General features: G+C 39.8%; 3 protein-coding genes across 4 annotated transcripts; all 3 read left to right on the top strand.

Moving 5' to 3' along the window:
* The first annotated feature begins 1,146 nt into the window (after positions 1 to 1,146).
* On the top strand, positions 1,147 to 5,114 carry LOC104818477 (4-alpha-glucanotransferase DPE1, chloroplastic/amyloplastic). Its single transcript, XM_010548083.2, has 16 exons — positions 1,147 to 1,497; positions 1,684 to 1,734; positions 1,847 to 1,935; positions 2,014 to 2,074; positions 2,193 to 2,271; positions 2,371 to 2,507; positions 2,606 to 2,764; positions 2,865 to 2,941; positions 3,199 to 3,338; positions 3,425 to 3,456; positions 3,542 to 3,616; positions 3,948 to 4,020; positions 4,111 to 4,199; positions 4,371 to 4,415; positions 4,517 to 4,669; positions 4,809 to 5,114. The coding sequence occupies exons 1-16, from the start codon at positions 1,195 to 1,197 to the stop codon at positions 4,911 to 4,913; spliced, it is 1,668 nt and encodes a 555-aa protein (XP_010546385.1). The 5' UTR covers positions 1,147 to 1,194; the 3' UTR covers positions 4,914 to 5,114.
* A 304-nt stretch (positions 5,115 to 5,418) lies between these two features.
* Positions 5,419 to 8,908, top strand: LOC104818476 (ABC transporter F family member 5-like). Its single transcript, XM_010548082.2, has 8 exons — positions 5,419 to 6,406; positions 6,565 to 6,906; positions 7,143 to 7,283; positions 7,359 to 7,538; positions 7,653 to 7,808; positions 7,940 to 8,041; positions 8,137 to 8,265; positions 8,451 to 8,908. The coding sequence occupies exons 1-8, from the start codon at positions 5,576 to 5,578 to the stop codon at positions 8,649 to 8,651; spliced, it is 2,082 nt and encodes a 693-aa protein (XP_010546384.1). The 5' UTR covers positions 5,419 to 5,575; the 3' UTR covers positions 8,652 to 8,908.
* Positions 8,909 to 9,195: 287 nt separating this feature from the next.
* Positions 9,196 to 11,723, top strand: LOC104818474 (programmed cell death protein 2-like). Of its 2 annotated transcripts, none has more exons than XM_010548081.2 (7): positions 9,196 to 9,547; positions 9,685 to 9,771; positions 9,859 to 9,956; positions 10,096 to 10,394; positions 10,495 to 10,732; positions 10,950 to 11,157; positions 11,336 to 11,723. In XM_010548081.2, exons 1-7 carry the CDS (start codon positions 9,455 to 9,457, stop codon positions 11,459 to 11,461), a joined length of 1,149 nt encoding a protein of 382 aa, XP_010546383.1. In that variant the 5' UTR covers positions 9,196 to 9,454; the 3' UTR covers positions 11,462 to 11,723. The 2 variants fall into 2 exon arrangements, with proteins under 2 accessions (XP_010546383.1, XP_010546382.1); XM_010548080.2 differs by having other exon boundaries at positions 9,214 to 9,547; positions 10,474 to 10,732.
* The last annotated feature ends 2,493 nt before the right edge of the window (positions 11,724 to 14,216 follow it).

Raw genomic sequence — 14,216 nt, 5'->3', positions numbered from 1 at the left:
TGGTTCTTCGACTATAGATTCTTTTCTGAAATCAACCATATATATATATATATATATATATATATATATATATATATATATAAACCTATCTCTCCTATATTCTTGGTGAAAACAGTGACTTTCACCGCCGTAGACACTTAACAACGTGTGGGTATGAGTTACCGAATTATCTTTACATTCCTGTTTTTATAGGTTTAAGAAAAAGGTCGGTCCATGGAAATGCTGAAGGGTTTTAAAATGTGGGGTCAAATATTGCCATCTCGATGAAATAACTCGCTGAATGTTTTCATTTGTCCCTTCAGATTCGTATGCGCATTTAATATATAGTGTATATATATATATATATATATATTATTCACTGAAAGTCACCGCGTCTCGTAATGTTTGGGACTTGGAGCACAACCGGTGAGTCACGGACATGCATGTTTGACCGATCTGCGAAAACCTTTGACAAAAGGGCTCCGACCCTTTTTTTTTTCTTGCGAAGAATAGTATTATACATTTTTAATACAAATCATGTTTGGCATGTGCTCTAAGTTCACATGCGTTGATTTCAAAATGACTTTATTGGCGTCAATCCTTTTAATACATCATTATTTGATCGTACGTATACCCTTTTCCTTTAATATGTATATATATATATACACATATACATTATTATTGTATAAAATACTCATCAAACCCATCTGCACGGACCACGTGACAAAAATATTTTTTTTTGCCAAAATACAAGTCGTCAATATCGAAATATGTTTTTATGGTCTTTATTTAATTTGGACCGACTCACAAAGCTATATAACATCAGCGCAAAATGTTTTGCAATTCAAAGTCCACGTCAGACTAATAGTTACGTATTGATAGAGTAATATTTCCGGCTTCAATATACGTACGAATATTTTTATAACGTATAGCTGGATGGATTTAGAAAAACTTATTATAATAAAATAAAAATAAAAGATATCAGTTTAATTTATCAAAATTACACGTAAAATTAATATGAATTAGTTTAATAATTGCCATATTGGATCGAGTTGCTTCAGGCCCACCTCAGCTTTGGATTGGGCCTTATTGGGCTTCGCCTTTCCGTTCACGTGATTCTTACTGTAACATGCCTCACTACACTATAACCACTCTCTCTCCCGCGGATCTCCATTGTTTCTCTCTCTGAGCTTGGGGATCAACTGATCATCATCCATGGCGGTCCTTTGCTCATCTCCATTTCTATGCCCTCCCAAGCTCCTCGGAGCCAGGACGAACTGGTCGCGGTCTTTCCCGACGGTGGCGGTCTCGACTTCGGTTTCATACCTTAGCGTCGGCAAGGACTTGCCGTTGGATTACGAACAATGGTTACAGAAGCCACATCCAGATCACCGGAGAAGAGCTGGCGTTCTGCTTCACCCGACTTCGTTTCGCGGTCCTCACGGTATCGGAGATCTTGGAGCCGAGGCGTTTCGGTTCATCGACTGGCTTCATTCCACTGGTTGCTCCGTTTGGCAGGTGATTTTCTCGGGCTTTCCTCTGTTTACACGGAAATTAAGGGAAACTGATTTCACTCATTGGGATGATCGTGAAATTGGAGGAAATTGCATTGTTCTTCTGCAAATTAGGTTGCAAAACTTCGACGCATTAGCCTGAATAGTATGAAAGAATAGTACATTACTTAATGATAAACTCTGTTTGTAGGTTCTTCCTCTGGTTCCACCGGATGAAGGAGGATCTCCTTATGCAGGTCAGGTTGGTTTCTCTCTTCCTCTTTCTTTTTAACCAAATCATTGATGTAAAAGCTATGGATTTCTGTGTGATTGCTTCTTTCACTATGGCTAACAACCTTCATGGCTGCTTCTAGGATGCAAATTGTGGGAACACATTGCTGATTTCTCTTGAAGAGCTCGTTAAGGATGGCTTGTTAATGAAGGATGAGCTCCCCCTGCCAATGTGAGAATCTTGAATATGATTTTCTAAATCGATACGAAATTCTTGGGTATGTCTGACACTTGATACCTTAATGTCCAGTGATACCGACCATGTGAACTATCAAACTGTCAACAAGTTGAAGGGTCCTTTGATAACTATGGTATGTTGTCTGAATACAACTATCTCGGTCATTACATAAAGATTCACTAGTCTCAGATGTTGCATTGACACTATCGATGGGTTTTTCTTATTAAGTTCGATTGATGATCTTTCCTCAGGCTGCGAAGAGGCTTATTCTTGGCAAAGGTGAACTAAAGAGCCAGCTGGAAGATTTCCTTAACGAACCGACTATATCATGTGAGCAATGTCAATTTAGAGGATCAATTTTCTAATTGTGTGATGGCTTCTTGTGGGTGCATAAGTTTTCACCTAGAATTTCATTTTTTGTAATTGTAGGTTGGCTTGAAGATGCTGCTTATTTCGCTGCTATAGACAATACAGTAAATGCCTTCAGTTGGTTTGAGTGGCCGGAACCTCTTAAAAGCCGCCATCTTTCTGCCTTAGAAAATATTTATGAAAGTAAAAAGGAGTTTGTAAGATCTTGGTGACCTTGGGCTGAATTTCTAAGGATTTCGTCATAAATTCCTTTTTGTGACAGCCTTCAACATCTCCTCTTACTTTTCCTCTACAGATAGACATGTTCATCGCCAAACAATTTTTGTTCCAAAGGCAATGGCAGAAAGTCCGTGAGTATGCACAGAGCAAAGGAGTCAGTATCATGGGAGATATGCCCATTTATGTAGGATATCACAGTGCAGATGTTTGGGCAAACAAAAAACAATTCTTACTGGTAATTGAAATATTCAGATAGGGTGACAGACAATCTTGTTGTACATACACGTAGATGTTGATATTTGGCTCAGGGCAGCTTCTCCTTTACCTTTATGCAGAACAGGAAAGGTTTTCCCCTTCTGGTTAGCGGTGTTCCTCCTGATCTATTCAGTGAAACTGGCCAACTATGGGGCAGGTGTGATGCTACTTACTAATTACTGTTATCCCTTCATGATAGATCATCGCATGAGATGCCATTATTTCTCTTGATAGATTTTCTTTAAACTGTTTGCCTGTTGCATGGCGAATATGAACATTTCGATTTGCCACTGGGCGTCCAAAGTACCTTTTCTTCCTGCCATATCCTTTTTGTTATGCTCAAGTCACCTTCCATTTTATCTTTGCTTTTTCATCCAATGTGTGCTTTGACACTTTTCATTCTTTGCTTTGAAGCCCTCTTTATGATTGGAAAGCAATGGAGAATGACCAATTTTCTTGGTGGGTCCACCGAATTCGACGTGCACAGGACTTGTATGATGAATTCAGGATCGATCATTTCAGAGGTTTTACTGGGTTTTGGGCTGTTCCTGCTGGTGAGTCAACTTTCGAACTAGACAGGACTTTTTTTCCGTCTGCGCCGGTATTTTTCAGAACACTGATGAGCCTTGATACTCTGCAGAAGCTAAAGTTGCCATGGTTGGACAATGGAAGGTCTGATTTGATTAATTCTTTGAAGTCAGAATTTGATCAGGTAAAACAATTAATGACTCCAAGAAGTTGTTATTGTTGGCAGTAGGTAGGACCTGGGAAGTCTTTATTCGATGCCATTTTCAGAGCGGTTGGGAAGCTCAAAATCATTGCTGAAGATTTGGTAAGTTCATCAGGCTCAAATTCGTCTTCACACACGTTGATTTCAACTTGTTTAGTTGAAACAAACTTACAACACACATGATTTTACACAATTATTCCCTGGTGTTTGCCCTGTGTTGCATGAGAAGTTGGCACTGAAAAAGTAGATGATGGTTTGGCTGTGTGTAGGATCAGCCTTGAATGACTATAATTATGGTGTGCCATTTTGGTTAATGACCTTGTGAAGAATCAGAATCATGATCAGTTTCATCTTCTGCTCAGCAAATTACATATTGAAAAATCAGCAGTGAGTATGCTTAGAGAGGTTACACTTACGGCTTACCAAATGACAGGGAGTTATTACTGAGGATGTAGTCCAGCTTAGGCGATCTATTGGAGCACCTGGAATGGCCGTCCTCCAGTTTGGTAATATATCTGATTCCTTATTCTATAGCTTTGCATCTCTTTTTCTCGGTACAACCCTCAACTTAAATCTTCTTCTCCCCCATTATCCAGCCTTTGGAGGTGGTTCCGACAACCCACATTTACTTCACAATCACGAATATAATCAAGTTGTATACACTGGAACTCATGATAATGACACGGTAAGCGGGTCAATTTAGCAATCTGAAGAATCTATACCTGATGGGAAATAAATATTGGATAATGGGTTTCTAAATCATGAATACCTATATCTATATTCATTCCGGGAACAAAGTTTTTGTTCCGTTTTTGTGCTGGGGCTTTACAGCTGAAAACCGGGTTTTGTTTATCAGATCCTGGGCTGGTGGGAAAATCTAAACCAAGAAGAAAAGTCCAAGGTGGGTTGTTCACACTATCCTTACAAAAATGTGAGAGATTTCACAGCTTTAGAACATGTGTTTCTCTGATATTTTGATCACAATTTGATTTCCTATCACAGGCAATGAAGTACCTCTCTCTCGGTGAAGATAATGATATCACATGGGCGCTTATCCAGGCAGCTGTCTCTTCGGTTGCTCAAACCGCGGTCATACCCATGCAGGACATTCTCGGGCTCCGAAGTTCTGCAAGGATGAACACTCCTGCAACCGAGGTAACTCTCAACACATACATATATGCATCACATATATAAAACCCATAAGCCAAATAAGTGAAAGATAAGGTCATGAAAGCAAAATCTTGGGAGATTTCCATGTTATTGATAGTTGCATTTTGTGTGGAATGTAAAATAGGTCGGGAACTGGAGTTGGAGGATTCCGAGTCGGACGAGGTTTGATCATCTGGAAACAGAATCTGCCAGGCTGAGAGATCTTCTGTCCATGTACGGACGGCTCTGAGTAGTTCGACCTCATCAATGTTTTATGCATGTCGGATTTGTATATGTACGCACGTGCTCTGCCTTCGAATAATTAAATGTGTAGTATTCGTTTAATAAATCGAGCGAAAGGCATTGTGATGTGATCTTAGGACAAGCTGGAAATTAATAAAAATCCAGTGGTAAACGTGATTAGGGGAATAACCCATGGATTTGTCAGTAATCATCCGTCCAAACTATTCCTCTCATTGCACTATAATATCAGAAATTTGGAAATATTTATTTATATATTATCACCCTGGAACTTCTTGCTGATAATTTAATCCCTACCGACAACGAAGCCCATTTCACTTTAGCAGGCCCAAGAAGTTGAATCGATTCATCAGGCCCAGTATTAGGCCCATAAACACGGAAATTACAAAAAATGATGTGATGTTCCAATACGTGGATGCATTTGTAAGATGCCACGTGGCATAAATGAGGCGGTGACATTCAAAGGGCTTCTGCGCCACAAGAGAGAGACCTACGAAGCTTAGATACGTACGCACATTATCGGAGCTCGAGAGGCCTTCCTCTGCTGCTTGGTGGAGTGAGAATCTCTCGAACCTCGTCTGTCTTTGGTTTTCGTCTTCAATTCCACATTTCTTCTCCACTTTACCAGTTTCATTTCCCCTTTATCTGATCATGGGCTTGGCGACGAATCTCCATCGCCTCGACCTCCGTTCGACCTTCTTCACCGGTCTGCGTCCATGCCCGACACCGAGTACCTCGAAGTCCCTGAAAATTTCCTCTGTTTCTAACCCTAGACGCGAAATCCCTAGCATCAGAGCCCAAGTGTCCACCGTCAGTGTCGAGTCGTCCGTTAAACAGGTGGAAGACGATGTCGAATCACTCTTCTCGACCGAAACCACTGACGATTTCGCTCGGAGACGTAATAGCAACCAATCCAACGGTGGGGCGTCTGGGATTTCGTCAGGTGTGAAGCTGGAGAACATAAGTAAGAGCTATAAAGGCGTGACGGTGCTCAAGGACATGAGCTGGGAGGTTAAGAAAGGAGAAAAAGTCGGATTGGTCGGCGTTAATGGCGCCGGTAAGACGACCCAACTGAGAATCATCACGGGTCAGGAAGAACCCGATTCGGGAAACGTGATCAAGGCGAAACCCAACATGAAAATCGCCTTTTTGAGTCAGGAATTCGAGGTCTCGATGAGTAAGACGGTGAAGGAAGAGTTCATGAACGCGTTTAAGGAGCAGATGGAAATTGCTGGGAAGTTGGAAAAGGTGCAAAAGGCAATAGAAGGATCTGTGGATGATTTGGAGCTGATGGGAAGATTGCTGGATGAATTTGATTTGTTGCAGAGGCGAGCACAGGCCGTTGATTTGGACAGAGTCGATGCCAAGATCAGTAAACTGATGCCGGAGTTAGGGTTTGCGCCGGAGGACGCCGACAGGCTCGTGGCATCGTTCAGCGGCGGATGGCAGATGCGGATGTCTCTTGGGAAGATTTTGCTTCAGGTATAAGTTTCGGATTTCAGCCACTTCTTGTACTGTGAATTCATGGAATGTCGATTGATAACTTTGCTTGTTGCCTAGTTTAGATTGATAAATTCATTTGATTTGGTGCAATAGAGTATTTGCCATGGACTCACTACTAATGGCGCTGCTTCGAACAGGAGCCAGATTTACTGCTTCTCGATGAGCCAACGAACCATCTTGATCTTGATACTATAGAGTGGCTCGAAGGTTATTTGAAAAGGCAAGACGTTCCTATGGTGATAATATCCCACGACAGAGCTTTTCTTGATCAGCTCTGTACGAAAATCGTAGAAACCGAAATGGGTGTGTCAAGGACATTCGAGGGTAATTACTCTCGATATGTAATTTCCAAGGCGGAGTGGATTGAAGCTCAGTATGCTGCGTGGGAGAAGCAGCAGAAAGAAATCGAAGCAACAAAGGACTTGGTCGGCAGGCTGGGTGCCGGGGCAAATTCTGGCCGTGCTTCCACCGCAGAAAAGGTTAGTCCGGTGATACAAATTCTCGTTTTTTATTAACGGGTAGACAGCACGATTTAGGGCCATATGGAACTTGTCCTTCTTTATCTGCAAACTTGAGATTTGGTACTGTTGCCACATGATGATTTTAACTAACACCACTTCTTTTGTTTCGTGGCTATTCTTGCTGACATTTTTCTTTTGAGTTCCCTCTTGAAATGGAATCTGAGATATTGTTTCTCTTTTGTGGCCTATGAAAGAAACTGGAGAGACTGCAAGAAGAGGAGCAGATCGAGAAGCCATTTCAGCGGAAACAGATGAAAATCAGGTTTCCGGAACGTGGGAGAAGTGGAAGAATGGTAGTCAATATCAAGAATCTTGACTTTGGTTTTGAGGATGAGGTGAGATGACATGATTTAATACTTCCTTTTGTTACATGTGGGCCATGTTATAACCTGTTAACTTGCAAAAACCAGATGCTATTTAACAAGGGGAATCTTGCTATAGAAAGAGGGGAGAAAATCGCGATTCTTGGACCGAATGGATGTGGCAAAAGCACATTGTTAAAAGTGATTATGGGTTTGGAGAAGCCAACGGGCGGTGAAGTTATTCTCGGGGAGCACAATGTATTGCCAAACTACTTCGAGCAGAATCAGGTCTTTTCTCCATTGTAAAAAAATCTGTTTTTTTTTTCCGCGCACGAAATTCCAACTGTAAAAGTTTTAACTGAACTAATTGGCTGCATCTGAACTTTCGTTCCTCTGATTCAGGCAGAGGCACTCGAGTTGGATAAGACGGTTCTTGAAACGGTTGTGGAAGTTGCAGAAGAATGGAGAATAGATGATATAAAGGGTCTCCTCGGGCGGTGCAATTTCAAAGCTGACATGCTTGATAGAAAGGTCTCTCTTCTTAGTGGCGGTGAGAAGGTATGTATGAAATTCAGACCAATAGTCTCTCTCTCTCTCTCTCTCTCTCTCTCTCTCTCTCTCTCTCTCTCTCTCTCTCTGGTTTTCTTGTTCTTTTTATGTTTGTCAATCTTGATCTTCTTGACTGCTAGGCTCGGCTTGCTTTCTGCAAATTCATGGTGAAACCCTCCACTCTGCTCGTTTTGGACGAACCCACCAATCACTTGGACATTCCCTCCAAAGAAATGCTCGAGGTCTCTCTCTCTCTCTCTCTCTCTCTCTCTCTCTCTCTCTCTCTCCCCCCCCTGTGCTCTTAGAATAAGGCTAAACTCTCTGAATCTTTCATCAGGAGGCGATAAACGAGTACGAAGGAACGGTCATCGCAGTCTCACATGATAGATACTTCATTAAACAGATTGTAAACAGAGTTATAGAAGTCAGAGATGGAGGGTTACAGGACTATGCCGGCGACTACAACGTACGTTCAATACAAATCTCTCCCTCTCCCCCTTCCTCCGTTCACTGTCTCCTCTGTTCTGTTCTGTTTCGAACATTTCGCCCATGATGTCTGATATGCTCTTCCTAGATAGATATGGTAAAGAACATGATCCGGGTCGGTTTGGTTAACACTCTGAATGAACATGAATTGTGAAATTCTCTCAGTATTACCTGGAGAAGAATCTTGAAGCAAGAGCGAGGGAGATGGAGAGGGAGGCGGAATTGGAGGAGAAGGCTCCGAAAGTGAAAGCTAAGTCGAAGATGTCAAAGGCCGAGAAAGAAGCGAGGAAGAAGCAGAAAATGCAGGCGTTTCAGGCTTCCAAACAAAAATCAAAGTCCTTGAAGAACGCTAAGAGATGGAAGTGAAAAAAAATCTTCAAAAGGGTATTTTTTTTCTCTCCAGTTGTTCATCAGTTGGATTGAATCCTTCATTGAAAAATCGCCATTGGAATGGACAGGGAAGAGAAAGAAGGTAACATAGCTCAGGGTGTTTGTATATAGTGTTTTTATAGCAAAATGCAGGGTGTGTTTTGTTTATTTTAATTTATTATATAATTGCACTGTAAATGACCTTAAATCAGAGGGAAAAAAGTTTTAAGATAAATTATTTATAATTGGAATAACTTTGATTTGTATAAATTATATTAGACAACATTATCTCCTTTATTTTTTGATACTATACATTAAAAAAAAGATCGATTTCAAGTATGGTTTTTTAAATAGCATTTTACAGACTGATTTTTTCGTCATCACTTCTAATTAAGTAATTATAGCTTCAAATAAGCTCGAATATGAATTTGTCAATTTTAACCGAACACGGGGAATCACTAAAACTGATTAATCTTAAACCAAAGCAAACTGTAAACCGAAGCTAACCGAACCGGATCACTCGACGGTCGTCTTTTCCCGGTTTGGTACGCCGCAAGTAAAACACTAAAACCCTGAAGAACAACTGCTGCAACTCCAAACTCCGAAATCCATGGTCGGCTGCATCACCAGACAAGCGGAAGGCGCAAACGATTCGGACCCTTTGTCGAAGTTGGTTGATTTTTCACTCTGCTTGGTCCGATATCTTTCCTGCGAACTTGGATTTCCCTGAAATTTAGGTTTTGCTGCCTATTTCGCCTGTTCTTTTTGGGAAAACTCGAATCTTCCGAAAGCAGAAAACAATGGTCAGAACCCTAATTGGGTTTCCAGGTTCGTGGGCAGATGACGAACGCGAGTCGTCTGATCATTACACAACTAAGATCGGTGGTCTTCCGGTAACTTTTTTTTCTCGACTCGGGTTTTGATTTCATTCTTTCCAATCGTCTTCGCTTTTGTTCTGTTTCTGGGTTTCAAACGGAAGTTTGATTTTTTTTTTTTTTGTTTGAATGTGTGCTGAAATTATTTTTGGAAGGATTGGCCGCCACTATCTGAGGATGCACTGAGAACAGAACTACTGAGCTGCCGTTCTTGTGGAAGTAGACTCTCTCTCGTAGCTCAGGTTGGTGTCCCAATTCAATGGTTCAGAATGTTTTTTCAAGTTATATATAATTTACCCTTTTCTTTTTGTGCAACATTTGTGCTAAAGGTGTATGCCCCAATTTCTACTGAGAATTCCAACATTGAAGAACGGACTGTTTATGTATTTGGCTGTTTGATGCTGAATTGTGGAACATCTGAACAAAGGTTGTTCCTTTTTGGCTCTTTTGATTCTATCCATCCTTTTTCATTGCTGTCTAATCTTTGATTTCTACGTATCTAAGTTTCTTGATACTTGATATAGTGAATAATGGTTTCATCTCTTATGTGGATGCATCACTTTCAGCTGGAGAATATTTCGTGTTCAGAAAGCCCACGATGAGAAGGAACCAAGCAGGTTATCAGGCATTTCTGCTGCCTCTCCTCCGGCTTTAGCCTCAAAAACTAACTTGTGGGACTTAGGCGGTGATGAAGACGATGAAGATTTTGATTTAGGGAGTTTAGCTGAAGCTCTCTCCGAGGCTGCGGCTGTTGCTTCCAATTCAAAGAAACAGACCAAATCAGGTAGCAAATCGGGTTTAGAGACAAAAGTAAAGCACTCACCTTTAAAATCAACTACAAGAGTTGGGGGTGAAAATAGCCAAGGTGAGATTTTTCATAGATATTCATTGCCACTTCACTTCCCAATAGCTCTGTACTAATCTTTTCCACATCTATTTGATAGATAAAGGTCAATCTATTGCAGTGGTACCGTGTTTCTACATTCATTCGCAGGAAGAGAGCCCATCAAAAGATGTTGGCTCTCTCGCAATGAATTATTCAGCCCTTTCCATTAGGGATAGAGAGACCGAGAATGATGATGAGCATGGAAGTGAAGAAAAGTGGGAAGACGAGAAGTATGAATACGACAAAGCTCTGAATGCTGACAGGACTTACCTTAAGTTCAAAAAACGGCTAGACGCTAATCCAGAGCAGTGTTTCAGGTACATGACACAATCGCTTCCTCTTGATAAATTCTCAGCATATCTCATCCATTGAATCCAAGATGAAAAGAATCGGGCTTTTGCCAAAACGATCTCTGAACATTTCAAAGCATTTCCTTCAAGATCTTGCTGAATGGCTGATGCCCGTTCCGCCTCTTTAAACTCCCGCGGTTGTCGTAATGATCGATCATTGCTGCTCTGTTTCTGCCATGGCCAGGTACTCATATGGTGGTAAGCCCCTTCTGGCTACCGAAATAGTGAAAGCACCCGAGAAGTGCGAACGTTGTGGCTCCCCAAGGTTATTCGAGATGCAACTCATGCCTCCATTGATATATTTTCTACAAGAAGCGGTTTTGGATAATAGCCTCAAGCAATCATTAGATAACTGGGATTGGATGACACTGATAATCCACACTTGTTCCAAGGTATTATTATTACCAAACATCATATCTCTCTTATGTTTTTTTCTCCTTGTCAGACTACTTGCAATCAAACCTTTCAGTTTCTTGCTTCCATGACTTTGTATAACTTCAAGAAAACATCTTTTTGATCGTGGGTTTACGCAACGTATAAAGACTTCTCTTTGATGTTTCTATTTTGCAGAGTTGTTCAAGGACAGTAGAAGAGGACAAGTCAGTGACAGATGGCGATTGGATTGTGGCTGAGGAGTTCATCACCGTGCAGTATGAGCAGCCGATGAATCTTGAGCGTGTGAACTATTTCCAATGAATTTGGTTTAGTAATTCAAATACTTTAATTTAGAAATAACTTACATAAATATAGTCTTAATATATAAATTCTTTCCTTTTTCTTTTAACGTTTTAATCACCATCTGAGTTCCTCAGGTTCTTTGGATTCTTTGGACAGATATGCAGATCGTTCATAGTTCAGGTCAGGATATCTCTCGATGAGTTTTGTAATGTCTAACGTTGTCTGATCAATCTGGTAACCATCAATAATACTTTAACATGGTTAGTCCATAAATGTCTAATCTGTGATACTTATACTCCGATAAAATATGCCACTCGTTTTGTCGTTATCTGACGACGATGTTGTGTGTGGGGGGTCAGTGGAAAAAACGAACAGTGAGTGAGTCAGTGAGTGACTCGGTGAAGAAGATGGATTGGAGAATTCTGAAGGGGCGGGCCAAGACCTTGCATGTGCTCTTATGGCCCCTCCTCCCTTCACTTATCAACTTGTCTGCAACATTGAATTCTTCGATTTCTGATTTGATGCTTTGACGTTGATTCGTTTTAAGTAGGGCTGGGCGTTTCGGTTCGGTTCGGTTCCGAAGAACCGAACCGAATACAATAAAAAAATCCGATTGATATCTATTTTTGTAAAATCGAAAGAACCGAACCGATCTATTCCATCCCAAACCCGAACCGTTTCCCGAAACACCCACCTCTAGTTTTAAGAACGACGTGGTTTATTTACGTAAAAGAAGTTTCCACGTAACAGGCGGTCCCCAAGCGAGTTCTGCTGTGTTGGGTCTACGGACCATTTCACGTGATGGACACTAGGGTGCGCGTTTCGGTATGGTTTTCCGGTACCGTTTTTTAAACCTAACCGTCCAATAATATTTTTATAAAACCGATTTTTTTTGGAACCCAATTGAATTTAAAAATACTGAAAAATCGAAAAATTCTTAAAAAAATCTAACTCGGAACCGAATACCGAAAAGTCGCCACCCCCTATAACACTTGCATGTATTTGTTTCATTGCATTTTTTTTCTTTACCAAAAAAAATCGATCTATCAACAAGTTCGGATACTTTTTCTCTTCGAAAATTGTTATAGGGTTCGATACTTGTCTTGAGATTGTCTTCGTTTCTGGTTACAAGATGCGATGTTTTTTTTTTCTTTCTATTTCTGGACTTACCCAAAGTATTTTATAACGTGAACACAGAGACTTTCAAATCGATCTTCAAATTCTAGTATTGTCTACCTGGTCTGAATTATTCTATCCATTTCTATCTATATTTCTAACCATTAAATAGAAGGTTATGTGAATAAATATAGTTTGATGTAATATTTGTATTACAATCATTATATTTGTAGCGTATGCTATGTTGAATAATTATTAGATTCGCATTCACATGGAAATTTCGAGGTTTCAGGATTTCGTTGATCTATGGAAAGTGACTGGAGCCCACCCTTGTCGGATTTTCTCGCCCTATAAGTAATGCATCGCCATTCCCAAAACACATGACTACACAAACTATGTGTCCTTTTGCCATATATATATATATATTGTTGAATGTCTACAACACATGTTGCTCCCGTGGTCCACCATGCCGTGGTCCAGTTTTTTTATTTTCAATATGTGTGTGTGTGTATGGATACATTTTTTTCATCTGCTATATACTTGTAATTATCATGTATAAAAGTAGTAAAATATGAAAAGTATTGTTATATATATATATAATAATAATATATAGTCTCCTTAACATTTTATATCAACATTATCACTATGGAATGTTGCATATTTGATAAATATATAACATGCAATATCTTGTAGGGTGTTTTATATATCATGCATGGTATATATCTCATTTATGTCAATTTCGGTGGTACGTTATGAGTGTATACAGACACATATGTGAGATATAATATAGTCTCCTTAACATTTTATATAAGAGTTCCAACATTCTCACTATGGAATGTTGAAATCATATTTGATAAATATATAACATGCAATATCTTGTAGGGTGTTTTATATATCATGCATGGTATATATATCTCATTTATGTCAATTTCGGTGGTACGTTATGAGTGTATACAGACACATATGTGAATTATATCTATATATATAACAATACTTTTCATATTTTACTACTTTTATACATGATAATTACAAGTATATAGCAGATGAAAAAAATGTATCCATACACACACACACACACACACACACATATTGAAAATAAAAAAACTGGACCACGGCATGGTGGACCACGGGAGCAACATGTGTTGTAGACATTCAACAATATATATATATATATGGCAAAAGGACACATAGTTTGTGTAGTCATGTGTTTTGGGAATGGCGATGCATTACTTATAGGGCGAGAAAATCCGACAAGGGTGGGCTCCAGTCACTTTCCATAGATCAACGAAATCCTGAAACCTCGAAATTTCCATGTGAATGCGAATCTAATAATTATTCAACATAGCATACGCTACAAATATAATGATTGTAATACAAATATTACATCAAACTATATTTATTCACATAACCTTCTCTTTAATGGTTAGGGTTAGAAATATAGATAGAAATGGATAGAATAATTCAGACCAGGTTGACAATACTAGGATTTGAAGATCGTAGACTGCATCCAAACAGTTTTAGAGTGCATCAAAACATGTTTAGAGTGAATCAAAACATTTTGTGAGTGCGTAGAAGCATATTTAAAGTGCGTCGAAACATGTTTTGAGTGCGTCCAAACATGTTTAGAGTGCATTAAAACATTTTTAGAATACGTTGA

Source organism: Tarenaya hassleriana, unplaced genomic scaffold, assembly GCF_000463585.1.
Source record: "Tarenaya hassleriana unplaced genomic scaffold, ASM46358v1 Cleome29, whole genome shotgun sequence".
NCBI lineage: Eukaryota > Viridiplantae > Streptophyta > Magnoliopsida > Brassicales > Cleomaceae > Tarenaya > Tarenaya hassleriana.
Note: the sequence above shows the minus strand (reverse complement) of the source record. Positions and strands in the feature narration are given on the sequence as shown.

Coding starts and splice junctions, on each gene's coding strand:
- LOC104818474 (XM_010548080.2), top strand. CDS start 9,455: ATGGTCAGAACCCTAATTGGGTTTCCAGGTTCGTGGGCAGATGACGAA. Junction 9,772..9,858: donor GACTCTCTCTCGTAGCTCAG/GTTGGTGTCCCA, acceptor TTTGTGCTAAAG/GTGTATGCCCCAATTTCTAC. Junction 10,395..10,473: donor TGGGGGTGAAAATAGCCAAG/GTGAGATTTTTC, acceptor TCTATTTGATAG/ATAAAGGTCAATCTATTGCA.
- LOC104818476 (XM_010548082.2), top strand. CDS start 5,576: ATGGGCTTGGCGACGAATCTCCATCGCCTCGACCTCCGTTCGACCTTC. Junction 6,407..6,564: donor TTGGGAAGATTTTGCTTCAG/GTATAAGTTTCG, acceptor TGCTTCGAACAG/GAGCCAGATTTACTGCTTCT. Junction 6,907..7,142: donor GTGCTTCCACCGCAGAAAAG/GTTAGTCCGGTG, acceptor GGCCTATGAAAG/AAACTGGAGAGACTGCAAGA.
- LOC104818477 (XM_010548083.2), top strand. CDS start 1,195: ATGGCGGTCCTTTGCTCATCTCCATTTCTATGCCCTCCCAAGCTCCTC. Junction 2,272..2,370: donor TAACGAACCGACTATATCAT/GTGAGCAATGTC, acceptor TTGTAATTGTAG/GTTGGCTTGAAGATGCTGCT. Junction 3,617..3,947: donor AAATCATTGCTGAAGATTTG/GTAAGTTCATCA, acceptor ACCAAATGACAG/GGAGTTATTACTGAGGATGT.